This window comes from Carettochelys insculpta, chromosome 12 (assembly GCF_033958435.1).
Source record: "Carettochelys insculpta isolate YL-2023 chromosome 12, ASM3395843v1, whole genome shotgun sequence".
Taxonomy (NCBI): Eukaryota; Metazoa; Chordata; order Testudines; family Carettochelyidae; genus Carettochelys; species Carettochelys insculpta.
The window spans coordinates 23,097,281-23,119,270 of NC_134148.1; the positions used below are offsets into that span (position 1 = coordinate 23,097,281).

Consider the following 21,990-nt stretch of genomic DNA (forward strand, 5'->3'; position numbering starts at 1 on the left):
GAAATGAGGGCTGCATGCGATCATGATGTCAGAAAAATAAAATGCAAAGAACACAATAAAGGTAATTTTACTGGAAAGGGAGAGGCTTTGTTTTCGTTGGCACAAGTTACCGTGTGACCAACAATGACTGCAGTGTTGTCTTACAGGAAAGCCAGTGGAGCTGGGCAGATGCCCGTTTAAAGGCCCTACAAATTATGGTCAGCATCTATGAGATCTGCATTAGGGAAAATTGTTTCTCTAAGAGCTAGAGAAAGGGAAGAGATCAGGAAGGCTGCATGGACTGACTAGCGAAGAGAAATGAAAGTTATGTGGGAGTGTGTATAGCGGCATCTATACTTGCCCTCTACCCCCCTACTTCTGGAAGGGGCATGGCAATGAGCGGAGAGGAAGATGCTAATGAAGTGCAGATTAAAATACCTGGCTTCCGGAAGATCCCCTTCTGGAAGCAGAGATGCCATATAGATGGGGCTGCTTCCTTCTGGAAGACCCCCAACGTGCTGGCGGCTCAGAACATCAGTATCTCAAGCCAGGCATGTAATATTATCGAACGCCTCTGAAAAAGGTAACTTTTGGACTTTATGCATTTTACCTTATGCATCCTAACATGGATTCATGTTTGTTATTTGGCTAGAAAATTATGTTAAATCTTGAAGAAATGGCTCAAAGCCCCAAAATTCAGTAAATTCCGAGTGACAAAAAAAATGGGCTGACACGGCGTGAAAAATACATGATGTAAGTTTTTCAGAAATCAGCAACCGAAGGAAAGGAGTGATGGCCTTAGCAATGATGGCCTTATAGATGTATTTCTTCACAGTCGTGGCTAATGAGCTTCTCGTGCCTAGGTTTACCAGGACCAAAAGGTGATCCAGGAGAGAAAGGAGAAAAAGGGGACCCTGGCGAACTGGGCTTACCTGGCAAAGATGGGCTGCCAGGAGGAAAAGGTTCAAGAGGAGCAAAGGGTGACAAAGGGGACGCAAACAATGATGTGATATCAGAAGGTAGGAGGAAGCACTTCTGCAGCATGGAAATATACAACACAATCACACAGACTACCCTTTGCTGATGCTGTGGTGTTCGGCACAGAAGGGCACATGCAGTGGCAGTACTACCGTGTACTTCAGGCAAGTGTTACAGTAACTGCATCCACGATTTCTTTGTCTGAAATGTGGACGTCACATGCAGTAACATTCCCACAGGCCTTCCCAGGCCTTAGAAGGATCCCAGCAGAGGCAGTTCTGCTGCAAGGGAAATGGTGAGTGGATGCACAAGGAGACTCTGCAATACGCTCTGCTCTGGAGGGTTGGACTCTGTCCCACCTTTAGGTAGCCCACCACATAGGGGGTTTTGAAACAAGCTGCTGGAGCTACCCATGGGATTGTGCTCTAATGTAGTTCCTCACAAAGGCCTTTTTACTCAGGCTTGGGGTGGAGAGATGTGTGAATTTCACCCTTGTCCAGGACATTTTCACATAATAAGTTTCCTCCTACTCTCTCACAGAGCAGTTTTTTTTCTATTAGAAAATGACGGGCAGATTTCCACCCAGGAATGCATGGGGGAGGCCCATTGGCAGCCACAAATAAATGCTGCCTAAAATTATACACTGTAGCTTCTGATGCTGAGAGCTCAGAAAATAAAGTTATGCAAAGCAGCCCTGCTTTAAATTAAAGTGCATTCTTGCTGTACCCCAGGCACTGAAACAACTGGGAAGGATACCCAGTTTATTTGTAAAAGTGGTGAAAGCACCAGGACTCTTAATAACTGTGTACAATTAAAATCACTGTGTGTCAATAGCAGACAGGACACCTAGTGCTGCTCTGTCACTGCAAAGCACAAGAAAAACAGGGACGTGTTGCTAACAAAGAACTGAAATGTTTTGATACATTCCCATTTGCTCCCTTTTAAACACGGAGGGGGAGAGGTGTTGGTTTGGAAATAGACAAGAATGCAGCTTGTTACTCTTGCCGTGAATACAATTCCTGTATGGAGCCCCTACTACCTCTGTCTGACTGCAGCTGGCCTCTGTGCTGAGGGTATGTCCAGCCAAGGTTAGGGCGTTGTAGATGCTTTTGCAACAGGTTGTAGGTCACTGATAATCAGGCCCCAATTCCTCATAATCCTCTGAGGTCTTAGAATGCTCTGCTGGAAATGCATCCCATGGGTAGAAAGACCGAGGCCACCTCAAAGATTGAGGACAGGTTCATCCTGCAGGGGAAAGTTGAATTAAGGTGAACAGTTTCAGCTATGTTAATTACGTGGCTAAAGTCAACGCACCTTCAGTAGTGCTTCTGTGCAGTCTCCACTGAGGGAGGTCTGTGGGATCCTGCCCTCCTGTTGACTTCTGTTACTCCTGACAGGAGCAGGAGTACTGGAGTCAGAAGACGTGCCTTGTAAATTCAATTTGGTGCATCCCACTAGGTGTGCTAATTCAAACTCCAGAACATCGGCCGCAGCAGGGTCGATCTTCCCTGTATTATAGATGTGCTTTCAGAGGCTGTTTTACATCCTGCAAGCCTCTCTCAATATATCTGCGCTAAAGCCTACAGTGCCACCCCTGCTGAGGGGAAACCCAGTCACTTTCAACAATTGTAATCTACTCTGCTTTCTCCCTAGGTGCAAAGGGGGAGCCAGGGCCCCCAGGGCCACCTGGACCCCCAGGGCCACAAGGGCCACCCGGGCCACCTGGGAAGCGCAAAGCAAAATCCCAGATTAAGGAAACCACATACAGCAGCAAGTGCACAGGTCAGTGTCAGTTTCTGGGTATCTTCCACTATTCTAATGCTTTCCTTTATAGTAGGGGCGATGTTACACCTTTTTGTAGGGCTCCGTTCCCACCAAGTACTCAAAGTTCCACGTACACTTAAGTGTCCAGATGAGGCTGGAAGCAATCTCTATGACAACCCCCGTTTCCTCACACTTGCTCACACTGTCTTTTCTCACCGGGGGCTACACATGTCCAAATGGTGTTCTCTGTTGATGGAGAAAGGGTGGAAAGTACATGAAATCTCTGAGATACGAGAGAATGGGGATTCCAGAGTTAACCCCCTTTGCAGGGAGATGAGAGGAAAATAATTCCCATGGTTGTCCAAGAGGGTGATTCAAAAATGAGACATGACATATCAAGCACTGTGTGCTCTGGGCAGGACTGGCTTCGAGAAAGTAGGGTGAAACAACATTAACCATTTGCAAAGATTTTTAAATTGTTTCTTACTGTTTTTACAAGATTTTGCTAAACAATTTGTTGTCTTTTCAGTGCCTCTCTTACATATTCTCGTGGTGCAGTGTGCCTGCAGCTATTAATCATGTAGTGAAATAGCTACTCAGCTGCTCACATGAGTTAGGTTCCAAGGACTTTTGATGCTGGAGGAGAGGAAGGTAGTGCCGCCTTTCTGAAGTAATGAACACGGGGCTCAGGAACTACTGAGTTCTGTTTCCACCTGTCCTGGTTGCTGGTCATAAAAAAAATATTTACTGACATTTACCCAAGAAAATATCACAGGTTCCATTTTGTAGTTATTTTGGGGAAGTATCACTGATTCCATTGTATATCTAGGAAAACTTGGGTCGGCTGGGATAATTAGCCTAATGTCAGACAGCAAATAATGGCCAGAATCAGAATATGAATCCAAGTCTTCTGACTCATAGCCTGTGGATAATATATAATGTCTTCCAGGTGAGTTTCTAATCCAATGTTTATGAAAATGGACATTGATTTGTGGTGCCTGTTTCTGGGTGTCCACTTTGAGATCTCTTTGGCCTGATGTTCAGAGCTGCCCAACACCTACAGACCCTGCTGACTCGGGTTTATGCTCTAGTTGTTCAACACCACTCAAAATCAGGTCTAAGGTGTCTTGCCAAAAACTGGAGATGCCCAAAATTAGCAGCAAGTTAAAATTAATTCGACTGTAGACTCAGAGCAGCCGCCCATGTACAGGGCTCAGTTTTTGCTTCCGGACTGCGTAATCAGTTCAGAACTTTTAAGCCTCCTGTAAGCACATAGATTGTCCCTAGATTGGGCCATTGGGATGAGATTCTGTTCTGTACTTCAAAGAATTATAGCCTGCAGCACCCAGCCCAGAAGGAGGGAGAGCCAGCTGCTGTGGCTTTAAACATCTATTGTGCCCTCTGGATCCTGGGTGACTGAGCTCCTAGCATTGCTTAGACAGTCTTGGGAACCTGTCTGAATTGTCTGTAAGTTACATATGTGGCCCCATTCCACTAGAATCTAAGTGCCTCACTGTCTTTGGAGTATTTAACCACACAACAACATTATTAAGTAAAGAAAGATAACTATTCCCACTTTACAGATGAGAAAACTGAGGCATGGATCGACTAAGTGATTTTCCTAAGGTCACACAGAAAATCCATAGCAGAGCAGAGAACTGAAGCTGTGTTTCCCCAGCGGTGGTCTGACATCCAAGCCACAGGACCATCTTTCTTCCCTTCCCTGGCAGCAGCCTTCTCAGAGCGGTTCTATTGGCCGCTGCACAATCCAGAGTCCCCACAGTGCTGGCTGTTTTAACCCCACCGTGACACTCCCCTCCAGCCCCACGCGTGACTTGCCCCCTATGTCAGAGTTTGTGAAAAGTCCTCAGAAGTCAGTCTTATGCCTTCCATCCACAATGCATCCTCCAGAGAAATCCTTCCCCACCAGAAATGGGGCTTGCAGGGCCTAGTGTAGTGCCCCAGACTTTTACCCAATCAGGCCCACTGATGGGAGAGGGGACAACCCTTTTCTTTTCTCAACCAAAAATAGATTGAAATTACGCCTCATAGTGCAAGTATTTTTAAATCTCTGTACAAGTTCCACTTTGCTATCTTAGAGCAATGTCCTATCAATCAGCATTTTTTCTATTTATCCTCTTCTCCACCGGAAGACTAGCAGTAAACAGCCTGCTGTCTACACAGCAGGGCTATATCTACGCTGCAGGGACCTTTCAAAAGAAGCTCTTCCAGAAGATCTTTTCCAAAAGAACTTCTTTCGAAGGAGTGCGTCCACGCACAAAAAACTGATCAAAAGAGTCATCTGCTCTTTCGAAAGAGAGTGTCTGTGCAGCCCCCGCTCTTTCAAAAGAACAGGCCCTGGAGTGAAAAATCAGGCCCCACGAGGGCTGCTCTTTTGAAAAAAGGGCCCGTGGAGCATCAACACGTTCTCTTTTGAAAGAAGCTTTCGAAAGGGGGCGCTCTTCCTGAAATGGGAAAGGAAGGCTGATCTCGACAGGAGCGCCGCATGCTTTTGATTGACTTTTGAAAGAATGCTTTTTGTGTGTCGACGCTCCGTGGGATCTTTTGGAAGAGTCCCTTTCTTTTGAAAAATCTTTTGAAAGAACGTGCCAGTGTAGACACAGCCCAGGAGTATTTTGTTGAAAAAAAACAAAAAAGAGAGAGAGAGAGAGAGAGAGCGGTACTGTGTGCGGTGCATCTTGTCACTCCCACCAGAGATAGATACAGGAATAAGACATTAGTATTCTTTTCAGCTAAGCAGTTCTGTGGGAAGAAAGGGTGGGTGTCAACAAGTTATGTAACGATATATTAATATCTACTAGTGCCTGTCTAAACTAAATGCTTCCTTTTGTGCTTGGCATTTTTCTGGGCTTGATTTTTAAACTGGCTTTCTGGACATATTTGAGTTTCTTCTTTCTTGTATATTTAGGAAGAGGATGATTTTCAATAAACAGAATTAGATGTTTTGTTGGGTGTTGGGCATTTGTTGCTTCTCTTTTATATATTTAACATATGCCTGAGGCTTTGAAAATGTAAACACTGTATCAGTACCAACTTTAAGTTCATAGAGGGACCAAAATTTTTTTCAAAAGTAACTTTTGATTCTAGTGTTTTTAAATTTTGGGGGGGGGGTCCAACTTGAGATATGGAAAAAGTGTGTTGCTCAGAAAGTCCTAACTAACTATCTTCTGAAAATCTCTCCTTTTAAGGTATTTCTGGTTGAAATCACTCAGCCAGCATTGTCACAGGACACTCGTGTGTCCAAAAAAGAAAAAAAAAGGCAGACGATGAAATTCTAGTTATGTCAGTATCCTGGAAGAGAATGAGCGAGATTTTGCCAAAAGAGAGCTGGCACTGTTAGAAGGTGATGACTAGGAGATGGTGCTAGAAGCAAGCCAATATTCTGTGATAAACCTAGAAGATCTCAGCTCAGACTAGCAGCAGTAGAAGGAAAGTAGAGAGGAGATGCTGCAAAACCATCCCGTTTGTCTGTCAGCTGGTTTTGGGAATGCAAGCAAACTTTTCTTCTTGAATCCTCCTCATGAATCCTACCCTGCTGTCCTATTTTCCCTATGGGCATGATATGTTCACTGCACCAAATGAATATTTCAGGCTTCTAACAACAGTTAAAAATCTCCCTAGTGGCTCTGGGAAGAATTTTTTCTGAGCAGGTCCTTGTTTTATGTGGTCAGAGTAGTCCATTGCAAATGCCATTAGAAGATACAAGCTGTAATTGCCATGTGAAGATGCAGAAAAAGGTGAATTAGAAGGTGACTAATGGAAAGAATCTGTGAATGTGATTAGTAAAGTCGGTTTTCTTTTGTAGTTTAGCTCAAAGGGGAATGTCACGAGAACTTGATGCTGTCATTAATGATGAAGCTGTAATTAATAGTGGATTTCATATTCTGGTAATTAGGGTCACAGTGGGAACACGGTGCTTTTTCAGTATTCAGGACAGGGAAGAACTCTTGCTAGTTGTTGATGGGAGTAATGCTGTCAGTTTCATCTTGTGCCATTTCAGCCCTTTACCTTGCTTTGTCTGCTGTGTCTAGCATATAATTTATCTAGCAAAAGGAAGATAACTGGGAAGTGGATATTAACAGCCATTAACAATGTCAGCCTTAGGTTAAAGGACCTCTGGAGAACCAAGGCTAGTATGTGCTTCAGAAATGTACATATGCCATCTTTTCTGTCTGTGATTTCTGCAGCATTTGCTAGGATGAAAAGGCAGTTCTAAAGTTGCCACTGTCGGAAGTTAATGCAGTTATTAGCTTAGTGAGTATGTTTCAATCTCGTCTTTTCTGTAGGCATTGTACCAAGAAGTGGCAAAGACAGTCCTAGCCTCTAATAGCTTCAAACAGAAGTATTTGACAGGAGACAACAGGTGGACTAAACGGACAAATGGGGTGGGAGGATTAGATAATGATCAAGCACACAGTTTAGCAGATGTCTGTCTTTTGCTTGAAAATCAGAATAAACAGATCAGAATAATGGGCTTTTTGGTATCCTGTCACTAACGTCCTTCAGAGGAAGGTGTAATGCTCTCCCAGTGTATGGTCTGGCAATGTGATGGAGTTTATTTCTAACCTGGTAATTAATAGTATAAGTCCTGAAAAATCAGGGTTACATTGAGATAGTAAACATTTTATACTAGTGAATGTACCTTTAATCTGCCCATTCTTTGTTTGAATCCTAAACAACTCCTGACATCTAAAATATCTTGTAACAATGAGTTCCACAGGTTACCTGTGTATTTTACATTCTATATGAGCTTTATTAACTCTTGACACAATAATCACACATTCCTTATCTTGTTTTTGTTAGCACAATGTGAATACAACATTGCAATTTAGAGAAACAGCCACACAGTGTTTCTAGTAAAATATTGGTAGTTTTTATCAATTTTGCAAAACACCTCTTACCATCACTGGCAGTCCACAGGTCTCTTACTTTGAAACTAAGCTGCTTTTGGCCTTGCAAGCATATCTGTCTAGTAAACATACATAAGTACACATTCAATAATGTAATTAACTAAACCAACTTGTGATATTTCATTTCCCCCCAAAAAACCCAGAAAAAGACAGTTTGAAATTAAGGTGATGGTTTCAGATGCTAATACAAATACTAAAAAGAATCTGGTTAGAAATATTTTCAAAAAATTAATAAAGGAAACTTGATTTCCTTAGAAAGCAGACAATATTAGTGAGGGAATGTATCTCTAAGCATATTTTATATTAGTAGAGTTGGTGTCGTTAACCGTTTTAAAAAAATAGCTAACCACCCCCTGCCTGGCCCAAAACAGTGGCTTTACTGTCATATAAACTCTGTTAACTTCAGAATATTTTGTGATCAGAATATGCAGAGTGCTAATCTTTTTTGGATGAGTTAAGCGATGAAAAATCCACATGGCAGATTTTCAGGCTGTGGTTTATCTCAAAGTGAAAATATCTTTTAGTCTTAGCCGCTTTTGGTTTCTTTCAGCTAAAAGTTCACGGAGAATATTACAAATACTCTTAAACCCAAATACTGCAGTCAACTTCATCAGGAACACTGACCTGGTCCTTGACTGTTCCAGTCACAGATAAATGACCGTCTAGGAGAGCTGCTAATACAGTTAACTACATTAATTGGAATTAATCTGGGAAGTATAAAGTTGAGAGTTATAATTTCTTAGCTCTAGGGAGCTTTTGCTGTGAGAATTTCAAAATACCAAATCCTAATTAAGCTGGCTCCCAGTGACTGGCAAGTATAAGATACAATATTATTCCAACCTAGCCATTTTGCTTCTAATGTGAGGGGTTCAGCAAAGAAAAAAAAATCTTTATTAGACTGTTCAAGCCACTGAGGAGGCTGAGATGTTGTGCTGCCCTGGTTACTATGGTAGAATCAGAGACAGAGATGTTTTCTTCTCGCTTTTCTACTGACTTGCTGTATGACTTGGGCAAGTAATTGAAGCTTTATCCTTCCTCCATCTGCACAATGCAGGTAACTCTAGTTATCTTTTTTGGCATGTTACTTTGACATCATGGGATGAAAAGGATTATACTAGAATCTGTGGACACTGACTTTCAAAAGCTGCATCTGGATTGTGTAGTTGGGTCTTTTTTTGAGAGGGGTACTTATGCATAACTGCCCTCAGGCAGACTTGAACCTGCAACCTCTGGAGCTTAGCGCAGGTGCCTCTGCAGCTTGAGTTAAAAGCCAACAGGCTCACAGCTTAGGCTTTAGAGAACACTCATTCTTTCTCTGAGACATGGTCTGGGTGCCCCTATGTGGGACAGTGAACCACACAGGTGTGTGGGTTACATACTTGTCCAACCTGGGGAAACACATCCTCAGCTTCAGAGACCTAGTTGAAACCCTGAACAAGCCCCCACTTATAAATGCCCTCAGACAGGCTCAAGGCTTGAGCCTGGGACCTTTGGAGCTCAGCACAGTTGCTGCTACAGTTTGAGCTATAAACCCCCTGTATCAGCTTCTGCACTAAGCTCCAGAAATCCTAGACTTGAGTCTGCCTTGAGTTGCATCTGCTCTGAAGAATGGACAGCTCTGACTTCTGAATCCCTATGCCTATTGTATAATGGATGGAGTACAGTGTGATTTCATTTGCTGAGTTTATAGCCTAAACCCTCCCCTTTGTGCTGCACAAGATGTGGGCATGAGGGCCATTCCAGAGGAAAGAGAAAGGACTACAGGAGAAATGGATCTGTTTTTCTGGTCCTTCCTGAGCATCAAGCTGGCATTTCAGCTGCAGTTCAATGATGTCAGTCAGTGTTTGATATCATTTAAAATTTGATACCTAGGACTCTTGACCCAGTTGTGTGGGGCACTGTACAGACAACTAACAAAACACAGGTGGGATAAAATAGGTGGATATAACAGATAACCGAGATGGCATAGTTTGGGAGAGTGGTGTTTCTTGGAGAGGTTTTCTGTAAGTGAATCAGCTCTTCTTCCCTCTTTCACTCCACATCCAGAGATTTTCCTCCATAGATGCCCATGGCTTCAACTGGAGATAGTTATAGAGAAGCCAAAAAACTTAGAAAAGGCCATCAAGTGAGCCAGGGGCAGAAGCAGAATTACAACTCATGGATTCCTACCTCCCATCTTATAATCATGTGGCTTCTCATGACACCAGCCTAGTGCCAGCAAGATATAGTCATGTGAAGGGGAACAGAGTTCCGGATTCTCTTTGGGATTGTTTACATGGTGCTTCATTTTGTCCACGAGAGGTGTAAATTTGAGTCTGCACTAATGTGGAGCACTGTACCTAGCCCATGTCGACCTCGCTGGTGTCCATGGAACGCTCCCAAGTGTGCGTTAGTGAAGTCCTGATGCAGCTGGTACTGTGTGTGCATGGGTCCATTGTGGCATGACATGCCAGCCTGGACTAAAATGCTCTAGAAAAACCCTCTGATTCCTGCCTCTCATGAAGGCTGAGGGAGACTTTCTCATCTGTAAAATGGAGAGACTGCAGATAAAATGTTATTGCATCAGGTGTGGGACCTGTGGGAGCAAAGGCTCTGCTTGACGCTTTGCACACGTACACCTTGGGAATGGACAATATGCCATATTGGAGCAGATTGAACTCTGTGGCAGGGCGTGTGTGTGAACCAAAGTGTTATTCCTATTGAAGTAGCGGGAAGGGAAAATTTTCCCCATGTCTGGCCTCTATGCCTGCCTTATTATTGGACACATTACTAGCCATTTATGTGTACTTTTAAATCTAAGGATTTATTTGACAAGTGCAAACCGTATTTTAATTTGGTTAACCTACATGTTAGCTTATAGAAAGTAAGAATTATTGTTTTGAAGTGTGATAAACACAGAAGCCACACAGCGTATGCTAGTGTTACTATTCCCAAACTTATCGGTGTAGTCAATTTTATAAGTGCAGTGCTGAATTTTGACGCAGCCTTAACTAGCGACAAATGTGTATACTAAGCAATGTTGGATAAGTATTAAACTGAATGAGTTGTATTTTATATTCTAAAGTTTTGATTTATTTATTTATTTATTGCTTGTAAGAAATCTTTAAATAAGAAACGCAGAGGGGGCAGATCCTCCGTTGGTGTAAATTGTCATAGTCCATGTACTTTCTGGAGTAATTTATCCCAACTCACAATGTGCCCCAGATCTGTCAAAGGTTTTGTTTTCTGTGCCCCAATTCTAGGTGAGACATGTGCCATACCAAATGATGACACACTGGTAGGAAAAGCTGAGGAGAAAACCAATGGTTACCACCCCCAAAAAGCTGGTAACTTATTCTGAATATGTTGCCTCATTAAATACTCCTGTTTACTTGCTGAGGACAGGGATAATGCAAATTTGTTTTTCTGGTTGTTTATTAGAATGCATCATTAAATCAGTCGCAAGTCCCACTGAGATGGGTAAGATAGAGCAAACGTTTGGAACATGGATGAGGGAACCCACAAATAGAAGTGATGAAAGAATTTGGCTTACAATGCATTTTTCAGGTACTGTGGCTGTATTGCTTTTTTCCACTCTTTCAACCAAATCAATATTGTTCAATATATAGTAAGTAAAATACTGTGCTGAATGAAAGTACATTTTAGTGGGGAGATTTTTTGCCCTTCAAGTAGAAAAGCCATGGGCAGTATTGCTTAGTGCAGGTTAGAGTGACCAGATACCCTGATTTTATAGGCACAGGCCTGATATTTGGGACTTTGGCCATGTCTACACTAGCCAAAAACTTCGAAATGGCCATGCAAATGGCCATTTCGAAGTTCACTAATGAAGTGCTGAAATACATATTCAGTGCCTCATTAGCATGCAGGCGGCCGTGGCACTTCGAAATTGACGCGGCTCGTCCAGACGGGGCTCCTTTTCGAAAGGACCCCGTCTACTTGAAAGTCCCCTTATTCCTATGAGCAGATGGGAATAAGGGGACTTTGAAGTAGGCGGGGTCCTTTCGAAAAGGAGCCCCGTTGGGACGAGCCGCGTGGCGGTGAGCCTCGTCAATTTTGAAGTGCCGCGGCCGCCCGCATGCTAATGAGGCGCTGAATGTGTATTTCAGTGCTTCATTAGTAAACTTCAAAATGGCCATTTGCATGGCCATTTCGATGTTTTTGCCTAGGGTAGACATAGCCTTTGTCTTATATAAGAGTCTATTCCACCTTCCCTGCCCTCTGTCATAATTTTTCTTGTGTGTTCTCTGGTCAGCCCAGCAGAAGTTAATTTTAAACCCAAGTCACATCTTTTTTTTTTTTCCTTATAAAGTCGAACTGAAACAGTCCATATTGTCTGTGTAATAATTTATTATTATAACCCTTTCAAAGTCCTTTGTGCTTTAATTGTGCCACAGCATCATTGACCTTTTCCTGGCCGTGTCTACACTTACAAAAAACTTCAAAATGGCCATGCCAATGGCCAAATCGAAGAATACTAATAAGGGGTTGAAATTAATATTCAGGCCTCAGTAGCATGCCACTGGCCATGGCATTTCAAAAGTGCTGAGGTTTGCTCACCCGTGGCTCTTCTGCATGGGAGTCCTTTTCAAAAGGCCCCTGCCAACATAGAAATCCCCTTACCCCATCAGCTGATTTCGATGCTGCAGGAGAGCGAACCATGGTAGATGAGCTGCAGGATGAGCGAACCATGGTACTTTTGAAGTGCCACAGCCAGCGGCATGCTAATGAGGCACTGACTATTCATTTCAGTGCCTCATTAGTATTCTTTGATTTGGCCATTAGCATGGCCATTTTGAAGTTTTTTTGTAAATGTAGATGTAGCCCCTGTGACTTTTCTATTTGGCTACAAAGTCATGTGACCTCGCCTTTGCTACCAGGAGAGTTCTGGAAGAACAGTAACAAATTTGAATAATTGTATATGGATGAAGACCTCTGTTTTTCCAGGCTCTCAGTCTTATTTATTTGAAAACTTTACTTTCCTAATATGTGTGGCTGTGCCTCTTGGAACCTCAGGAAAGTTGTTAACGAGCGCTTCTTGGAAAATGTGAAAGGAGATTACTGTGGGAAATTCCTACTTTTCAGTAGAAAACTGAAAAACTGTGGCTGAAAAGCAAACATTTTCAGCTGCAAAACTTCAGATTTTGACCAAAACAAGTTTTCACAAACAAACAAAAAATGTCTATGGAAAGTAGATGCATTTTACCAAAAAAAAAATCCTTCATTTGAAACATCCATTTTTTGTCAAAACAGATTCAAGGGTAAGTTTTCACCCAAGTCCAATTGTAACCTGTTTTATTTATGTTCGTTTTATTTTATATATATTCCTTTCACTGTGACTTTTGAGTTCCTAAATTGTGCCTCATAAGTTTAAAGGTTTTAAAAATGGTATGGAGAGGAAGAGAGAGTGAGTAGGAAAAGCATGAAAATGGGCTGGCTTCCCACTGAAGAATCTACATGCTACCACAATACAAATGTTGAATAAAAAACAAAATCATTTTGGGGCTTCCATGGAGCTTTGTCACTTCGGTTTTTTCGGTCCAGCACTCAGAGAAAAGATAAAAAGATGGGTATGATTGGCAGGAACTTGATAATAACAGAATTGTATCTGGATGAGGGTAGAAATGTCAGATAGTTCATTTAATAAACTGGGTGCTTTTTCTTTCGTGTTTCCCCTCCCCTAAGGAAACTATATAAAAGAATATGAAAATGCAGATGCATTGCTGAATGACAGCTACAGGATTATTAACCTCACAGGGATCTTCTATGGATGCGGCCATGTGATATATAACAACTGTCTATACTATCAAAAAGGAGGAACCAGTATCATTGTGAAGTAAGTCAAAGATTAGCTGGATGGTGGGTTTGCATTCTGATGGGTGGAAGGCACTTAAAGTAATGAGAACAGGGGAAAATAAAAGGAGGTTAAAAGTGCAAAGGTGAACTTCAGGGGGAAAAGCCCCAGGAGTTTTGGCAATACATTCTGTTATAGGTGTCTGTGTGTTCTGGAATCAAGTATCAGAGAGGGAGCCGTGTTAGTCTGTAGCTTCGAGAACAACAAGAAGTCTTGTGGCACCTTATAGACTAACAGATAGTTTGGAGCATAAGCTTTCGTGGGCAAAGACCCTCTTCATCAGATGCCTGAGTGGGGGGTGGTTTCAGAGGGGTATTTAAAGAGTGGGGTCCCAGTAAGAGGGAGGGCCAGAGCTGACAAGGTCTAGTCAGCAAGGTGGAAATGGCCCAGTATCAACAGTATTTATCAAAAGAGGAAAAAACAAGTCAGATCAGACAGGGGGATGTGAGCCTTTGTCAGAGTCTAATGGGGAGCTGTTAGCACCCAAAGCAGAGAAACTGCCTTTGTAAGCTGTGAGCCACTCCCAGTCTCTGTTTAATCCATGGTTAATGGAGTCAAATTTGTTCTTCTGTTTCTTTTGGGATATGAGGTAGAAAGAAAAGTTGGGTAGGAAGGGTCTGGGCATCTAACACAACGGATAACTCGTTCACCATGAGCTGCTACTAGAAATGGCCACCGATGCTGAGTCACAAAGTCATGTGTAATCCAGTAGTGCTAGCAGTGGTCTCTCACTTGTGCAGTGCCTAGACTGTCACGCAGCAGCACGTGGGCATCATATGATTACCAGGCAACGTGGTGTGCCCGCAGGCTCCCTTGTAGAGTGCCGACTTCCCCACCGGATCGCACATAATTAGAAAGGGCCTGTGGCTTTCCCATGCTGTCTCTCGTGGGACTGAACCTGGAACTGCTCATGCCACCATGTCTGTGTCTTGTTAGCTTTTACTGAGCAGCAAGGCAGACAGTGCTAATCAAAGCCAAAACTCAGCCTTGCAGGGAAAAGCCAAGCAAATGAACTTCAAGGACAAGTTAAAGATTCCAACCGCTTTCACGTTTTCATATGCATCTCTGATGTCTGAGCCAAGAACACCCCTGTATTTGAAGTTTCTCCCCAAGCAGGTGTGAATCCTTGTCCCCCAAAGGGATGCAGTGAGGAAAGAATGTGAGGTGGTTGCAGGGGTCATATAGTTTATTCTGCCAAAGACACATCCAACTGCTTGCATGTAAAATGTTCTCAAAGTTCGTTAGCTGAGCCAACTTGATTATTTTGACCATGTAGTATAATAGGAAATCTATTGCTAAGAGAGGCCTTTCTATCTTCAGTTCCACTTATCAGTTCCTAATAACACAGGCAGACATTCTACTTCCATGGAGAATAGATTGCCAAAGTCTTTGGTAGACTTCACAGAATCTAGGTTTTCTTCCTTTTAGGGAATAAAAATTTCCGCTTGGGGGAGTAATAGTTTTATGTGAAAGGCTGTGTGGAGGGGAGCTGGCTGGTGATGTTATGAATGTTGCTTTGTTGGAAACACTTTATCAAAGAACAAAGTTTTGCAGCATTTCCAAAAGTTATCAGACTCTCGATTTGTCTGATCTTCTCTGGCAGCCTTTTTCAGAGACAGCTCTCCTCTAATGAGAATGCTTTGTCCCTTTATCTCATGTGCTCCATTCAAGAACAGATCTTCAGCTTGATTGTCCTTTTCTCACACGAGTGAAATAGTGCACTCTGCCATACCCCAAGCAGCTGGTGGTGGTAGTGGTGAGTGAAGATGCTATATGGGTTATATTTGGTAATTTTAGAGTAGATCATTCCAGAAGAAGACCAAGCACAGGCATTACTTCATCATGCTGTGCAGGTGATGGGCGGGTAGGAGGCGGGAAAGGGCTGAGGCTCAGCCCCCACAAGGCATTTATCTTAGATCAGTAGAGGCTGGCTGCTTTCATATGCTTTCTCTCTCCTGTAGCCCTCTATGGATACACAATTCCTGCAAGAGTTGTGCTTCCCTGGGGCTATCCCCTTCCACGCCCCCCACCCCCTGCCCCAGCGTAAGGCTGTTTATAGAGAGGAGCAGAGTAAGCTGATGTTGACTTGCTGAGCATTGGTGATGCTCTCTGCTGCCCAGAAGCGGTTGCTCTGCGCAGTGCTCACGCAGCTTCACGGTAGCTCAACATGCTGGGCCAGTCAGCTCTGTGGCCTGCAATGTGCAGCTCAAGCTGGCTGATCATGATGGTTCCTTCTAATCAAAAGTCTAAGCGTCTCTGTCCATCACTATCAGGGGCGGAGGGGAATCAAGTGGCCAGTTGTGCTTTTTGTAGGCTCAGCCTGTAATAAATAACATTTTCTAATTTGAGCTGCCAGCTCACATCCTCTCCAAGAAATACCTTTGCTTCTTCCAGTACTTTCTTGACTGTAAGGCAAGCTGTAGGGCTGAGCTGCCTTTGTTACTAATGGGCTGTCATGGAGGCTGCAGATTCTGTGACTTTCCAGGGCCTCTATAGTGATCGGTATGGCTAATCCCAGGTTAACCTGACCTGCTGGAGTGACCCCTGGGTCAGCCACACTGGCCACTGCTTGGGTGGCCCTGGAGTCAGCCACACTGGTCGCTGCTGGAGTAGCCCTTGAGGCCAGCTGTTGCTCAGGCAGTCCTGGAGCAGCACCAGGCGCAGCTGCTTGAACAGCCCCTTGGCCAACTTGACTGGTCATTGATGGGGAGGCCCTGGCAGCTGGCCCCGAGGGCTGCTCAGAACAGCAGCGGTGCCTCAGGCTGCCTCACCCCCAAGCAGCAATGGTGGCCTGAAGCCCCTTGGAGCAACTAAGATTAATCAGGAGAATTTGTAGTACAAGACAGTTAGTGAATTTTAGTGTATTGCCCATGACCAATCCATGACTTTTACTAAAAATACCTATGAGTAAATCTGTGCTTCATTGAAGGGCTCACCTCTTTTCCTTAGTGCTTGTGGTCTGCTGCAGGTGGAATGTGTTGAATGTGCTGTCTGCCTGTGTCTTGGGATACTTGGTGGGTGGCATTGTTAGGTAATAGCCAGCTCAGCAAACATGCGTCTGTTCTGTGAATTTATTAACCCACAGAATAAAGTGTGTTCTATAGTCTCCAAAACACTGTATCATTCAGGGGTTGAATACCAACTTAAAATATGCCTGAGTAGTAGTTGATTACCCTCTTGAATGAGCAGAGAAACATGCATTGAATGGCTTGCTGAGTGCTGTTCAAAGATTATCCTTCCATCATCTAGGCGCTCCAAGGAATAAAAGCACTTCTATATTTCAGACAAGGCAGTCCAGCTGCCTTGATAGAGGCCAATGTGAGGTCTGAATGTTGGGAGGAGGCTTTTATTTGATATTTGAATGGCTTTTAGATGTGTTTTGTGGTCAACTAAAGTGTGGTGGAGCTATATGAGTAGGTGAAAGTCCACCTTGCTTCATGACATTTATTTTCCTAAAGTTTCTCCTCTGCAGGCAGCCAGATTTTTGCACAAAATTTCCTTTTCTCCTCAGTTTGCTGCATCTCCCACTGTTACTTGCATTGAGCTTGGATACATGGAACCATCATTTCATTGCTTCTCCAAGCCCAGTTCTGCCCTCAGTTGATTGGTAGCTTATGAAATCTTTTGTCACTAAAAGTACTATTGTGAAATCCACCATGATTGTTTGTTTGTATTTCTGGTATTTTCTTTGTGCCCGTTGTCCTAGGAGGTGCTACACAGGCATGGAACTTGCTCCCAAAGCACATTAGCCTGACTGCCAATCTCACATGACTCTCCATCAAGCTTTCCTTCAATGACCAATGTGATCACCACTACCATCAAATGAGGCTATGGAGAAGGAGCAAGGGGGACTAGAGCCACAAGGGCAACCAAGGCTCCTCATGGCAGTGCCCTAACTTTTAGGCATCTTGGTAACTAGTGGCATCCTGGGCCCTGAATGAGGCACCCAGGCTCCCTGTACAATGCAGAGGGAGAGCTAAGCACCTAAAAATCACATTTACAGAAGCAAGTGCAATGAGGGAGGGAGTTAGGTGCTTATCTCTGGGCTGGAGAGATTTGCAGGCATGACCCTAACTCAGGCTGGCCCTTTCCTACAAAAGAAGGTGATGGTGGTGCTGCGTCCCTAAACCTTCAGTGGTCTCCCAGGTGTCCCACTAAGGAGTGGGTTATAGGATATTCAGTGTCTGCACGTGCATACAGGGTTTTACCTCAATCTTTCTTGTTGAAGCTGTTGCGTTTTAAATGGAATATTTAAATCTTTAACAAGCTAGCAGAGGAACAAGGGGTAGGACACATGGGCTCAGATCACTACTCTGAATCTGACTGGGGCGGGGGCATTTGAAATCAGGACTCCTGCAACTTTGGGGACTGCTTTTAGCACTGGGCTGTTGGGTGAAAGGAGGGCACCTCCTCCTGTAATCTGGTAGGTGTTCTTTCAGTTGCTTTTAGTTCAGTTCTACTGAACTGGTTTCTGCGAGGAACTTGACTGGCTTTGTGTCTGACCACCAATGGAAGGGTGAGAGCGTAGGGATTTTAGGTGACTATAAGGTTAGGTGGCAGCAGAGCAGGGGTTGTGAGGATCTAAACTTCGATCTCAGGCATCAAGCTTTTATGGATCTAGCCCTGAGATCCTGAAGGCATTTCTTGGAATGTTTGTAAGCTACTCAGTTACTATGATGAATGTAGTGTAAAACCTAGATGGATAGAGAAATGCATTCCTTGAGTACATGCGTCTGTATTTTAAAGCATATTGGGCTTTTAAAAAGCATCTTAGCTTCTCAAAATATGGCTCTAGGTCTAACCGACCTCACTTGGACCACTATATTCACCTCCCCCAGGAAATGTCAGAGACCAAACCAGAGGATACAACAGGTTACAGGGCTCAAATCTAAAGGATGGCGATGGGAGAGTTGGGTGCCTGGTTTGTTATGATGGTCTCCCCAGACGTAGCGCCAGGGAAAACAGATTAAGGGTTTGTTTTATAAATTGTAAAGGCAAGGCAATTCTTCCTGGAGACATCTTCATAACTAAGAATTGACCAAACTGGTGTGTGTACATATGACAATTCCTAACCTAATTTCTGAAATGGCTTGTTTCCTTTCAGATTTGAGCTTGATACAGCATCATTCAGAACCCTGACAATCGAAAATGCCTTACACAATAGTCGCCAGTACCTCTTTTCCAATGCCAAGACATACTTCAATGTGGCAGTGGATGAAAAGGGCCTTTGGATTATCTATGCTTCAAGTATTGATGAAAATATCATTGTAGCACTTATTGATGAAGAGACATTTTCAGTTGTTCAACATATCAACACTACATACCCTAAGTCCAAAGCTGGCAATGCCTTCATAGCATGTGGCGTGCTTTATGTTACTGATACTAAGGACATGAGGGTAACCTTTGCTTTTGATTTGTTGAGAGAAAAGCAAATTGATGCCAGCTTTGAGTTAAGATCAGCACAATCTGTTCTTGCTATGCTTTCATACAGTTTAAGAGATAGAAACTTGTATACGTGGGAGAATGGCTATTTAATGCAGTACCCTGTACATTTTGATACCTCAGTGCTGATTTAAGATGATGTACCATGCTGGCCACATTGGGTTAAGTAGGTTATTTAAAACTGTAGCCTATCCATTTTGGTTCTTTCCTCTCTCCAGCCTTTATGCTATTGAAGGTTGGTGGTTTGTGTGCGCATAAAAGGGACACCAGACACTTCTGTGTCATTTGAAATATACTTCAATTGTACAGACAATTCTTGACTTCATAGAGAAAGTGGTGTGTATTAGAAATTATTTTTTCCTCTACCATGCAGGCTCTATTACATCTATTATATATTCTACAGTACTGTGTTCAGTCTTGACTCTTAATTTACAGTTATTGTCTGTAATTATCTTCTAGTCAATGCCTATAGTTTAGTATAAATGTCTGAACAGTGTGTACAAATAAGCTTCATTTCCACTTAATACCTTGCATCAACTTGGAATTTTGTTTAATTGTGACATTTAAAAAAACAAAGTAATAGTTTATTGAAAACTAATCATCCCATGTGTATGTCAAAATAGAAAAAAAAAGCAAAAAACCTGAAATTTGACAAGTATGGCTAACTATCCAACAAAAACAAAAACAAAAGCAAATGGGTGATATAAATTATGACATCAGTGACATGTGAACTTAAGTGCTACAACAGGAAGTATAACTGGGGTAGATGAAGCACATTTAACTTTTAACTTAACATTACTGAGTGATCATCTTGCTCTACCCTCATCTTTCTCACCATTTTGCCCACTATGCTTCCGAAAAATTGGACTCAAATTCACACAAAACTCCTACTAACCACTGAAGACTATGCTTTTTGTACTGGCATATTGCTAAAAATAAAAAACAAACAAAAAAAACCATGCTCATTCATTGTGCTAGATGACGAAATTGCTCATCCTGCTTGGTTTTAGTCTTGGCTAACATTCAAATAATGATCGTTGTGACTTAGCAAATAAAGCCAGGAACTTTTCATCTTGAACACTACAAAAAATGTCATTTTAGAGTCTGCAAGGGATTAAGTTTGGCCTTTAAGAACAAAGTATTTAGTAGTTTGGCTACTAGCAGCCAGGCTATGTAGGTCTGCATTAACATTGCTGTTTGAGACGCTGCTCCATGTCATATTCCTCAAGCCTGATTTGTCATAGGCTTGAGCCCAGCATAATCATGTAGTTGCACTTGTGCTACATGCGAGTGTGATATGTTACCACAGTTGAGCTGGCAGCAAACACCCACTTTTAATGGACGTAACTTGGCCTTTGTGTTTAAGGCCAATAGGCCAGAGTTTCAAACTGTTTGTAGTCAGCAGTACTGTGTGAAGGAATTTAATTAACTTCAGACGTTCTGCTATCTTTAAAGCTGATTAAAAACAACCCAACAGTTCCCAGGACTTGTGTGCCCGTCAGCTGCTAGTGCATATCTCATTTAAAAAAAGAAGAGCACATTGGATAGGATTATCAGACCTATACCATGGTAAAAGCATACTTTGTCCTCAAAAGCACCACAGGCTACAACTTGCAAAGAGGTCATCTCGAATGGAAACCTCCCCACCCCCCTCAATCAATATAGCCACCTGCACAGCTGTCTGACCTTCACTAGCCATGTGCCCTGCCCAGCTTAACTCTCACACACTAAAAAGAAGTCAGCACCAGCCTTTCAGATTAAACACTCGACAAAGGAACACTGTTTTCATTGTTGCTCATGTTTTTTAGGACTGTCTCAAAATAGTGATGCATCATCTACACCAGACTGATCACTGGCTGTAGAAAGTAGGGTCTTCATGAGCAATAAATTTATTTCATGATTTGAGGAAACTTTCTGTGCCCAGCAAATGAATTCTATTGAAATCATGAACCTCTATACCTTTCACAGCCTGCAGAGGTCATTTTGAATATGGGAGTTGACTGCCTTCTGTGAGGTCTTTTTAGCACCCTGTTTGTAAAAGGGGTAGTGGTACAGGGTTGAAATCTTGATAGTCCTTTAGTCAAATAGGAGCCTCCAAAAGCCCCAAGGCTGACTTCTGCCTGGCAGAGAGAGTTTATCATGGGAATTACCTGGTAGAGGCCTGTGCTCAGCTGTTGCGAGTGATCAGTTGGCCACATGGCAGAGAAGAGTGGAAGTTTATAAAAGGACAGGAGGGGAGGCTGCTACTTCTTCAGCCATTTTCACTATTTGAGGCTCTTGGAAGCTGCTTCAGGGGCCTTAAGAGGCTAGGAATCACTGACCACAGCTGGACCCTGTCCCCTACCCCACTTCACTCCCTCCCTGGACTTAGAAGGTAAGAGTGAGATAGAGTGAAGAGCACTGCAGTTGGTGTGCTTGTTTGTCTGCTCCTGTATGTTAGTCTCTTAAGAACTGAATTGTGGCTATGCAAAAAAACTAACCTTGTTTTTAAAGGAAATATACCAATAAGTAAAAGTGGGCAGAGTAATGAGCATTCCTACTCACAAGTAAAAGAAATTTTTTTCAGCTGGCACCAATGAATTGCTTGTGAGCTCAGTTCCCCGTAAGTACATTCTTCCTCTGTTTGTCATCTATTCTATCAGCGTTTCTGCCGAAGTGCTTCCCCCTTAATTGGCTGATTTCTAAATGGTGGGAGGAAGAGATCTCTATAGTTTCAAGTGCATTTTAATCATTCTGACCAGAGAATACTGTATATATGTTAATAAACTTCTGAGCTTAATGTTCCTTTGCCTTTATAGGCTGTAGCTGAAAGTTCATTTTTTCATAACTAGGGTAAAAGTAATTATCCAGACAAACAGTGGGATCTTACACACAACATTTATCTTAATAGGCAGGTTGCTCAGTGTATTTGCTGTGAACAAAATTACTAAACCGTAGACAGTGAAAACAAAAACAAATGGTACCAAGATGCACTGCTGCCTGAAGTTTAATTTTCCTTGATTGTAAATTGAAGTCAGATTATTTGTATTATTTGGAAGTGTTCTG

The 21,990-nt window shown here is 42.8% G+C and overlaps 1 protein-coding gene across 1 annotated transcript in view; it reads left to right on the forward strand.

Annotated features, from left to right (window-relative positions):
• GLDN (gliomedin) overlaps positions 1–21,724 on the forward strand; it is a 36,479-nt gene extending 14,755 nt beyond the window's left edge. The window contains exons 5-10 of the mRNA XM_075006745.1: positions 843–998; positions 2,611–2,739; positions 10,895–10,978; positions 11,073–11,198; positions 13,335–13,485; positions 18,608–21,724. Of these exons, the coding sequence (XP_074862846.1) occupies positions 843–998; positions 2,611–2,739; positions 10,895–10,978; positions 11,073–11,198; positions 13,335–13,485; positions 18,608–19,079 (1,118 nt within the window). The 3' untranslated portion in view covers positions 19,080–21,724. The remainder of the gene's footprint in view (positions 1–842; positions 999–2,610; positions 2,740–10,894; positions 10,979–11,072; positions 11,199–13,334; positions 13,486–18,607) is intronic.
• Positions 21,725–21,990: the final 266 nt, after the last annotated feature.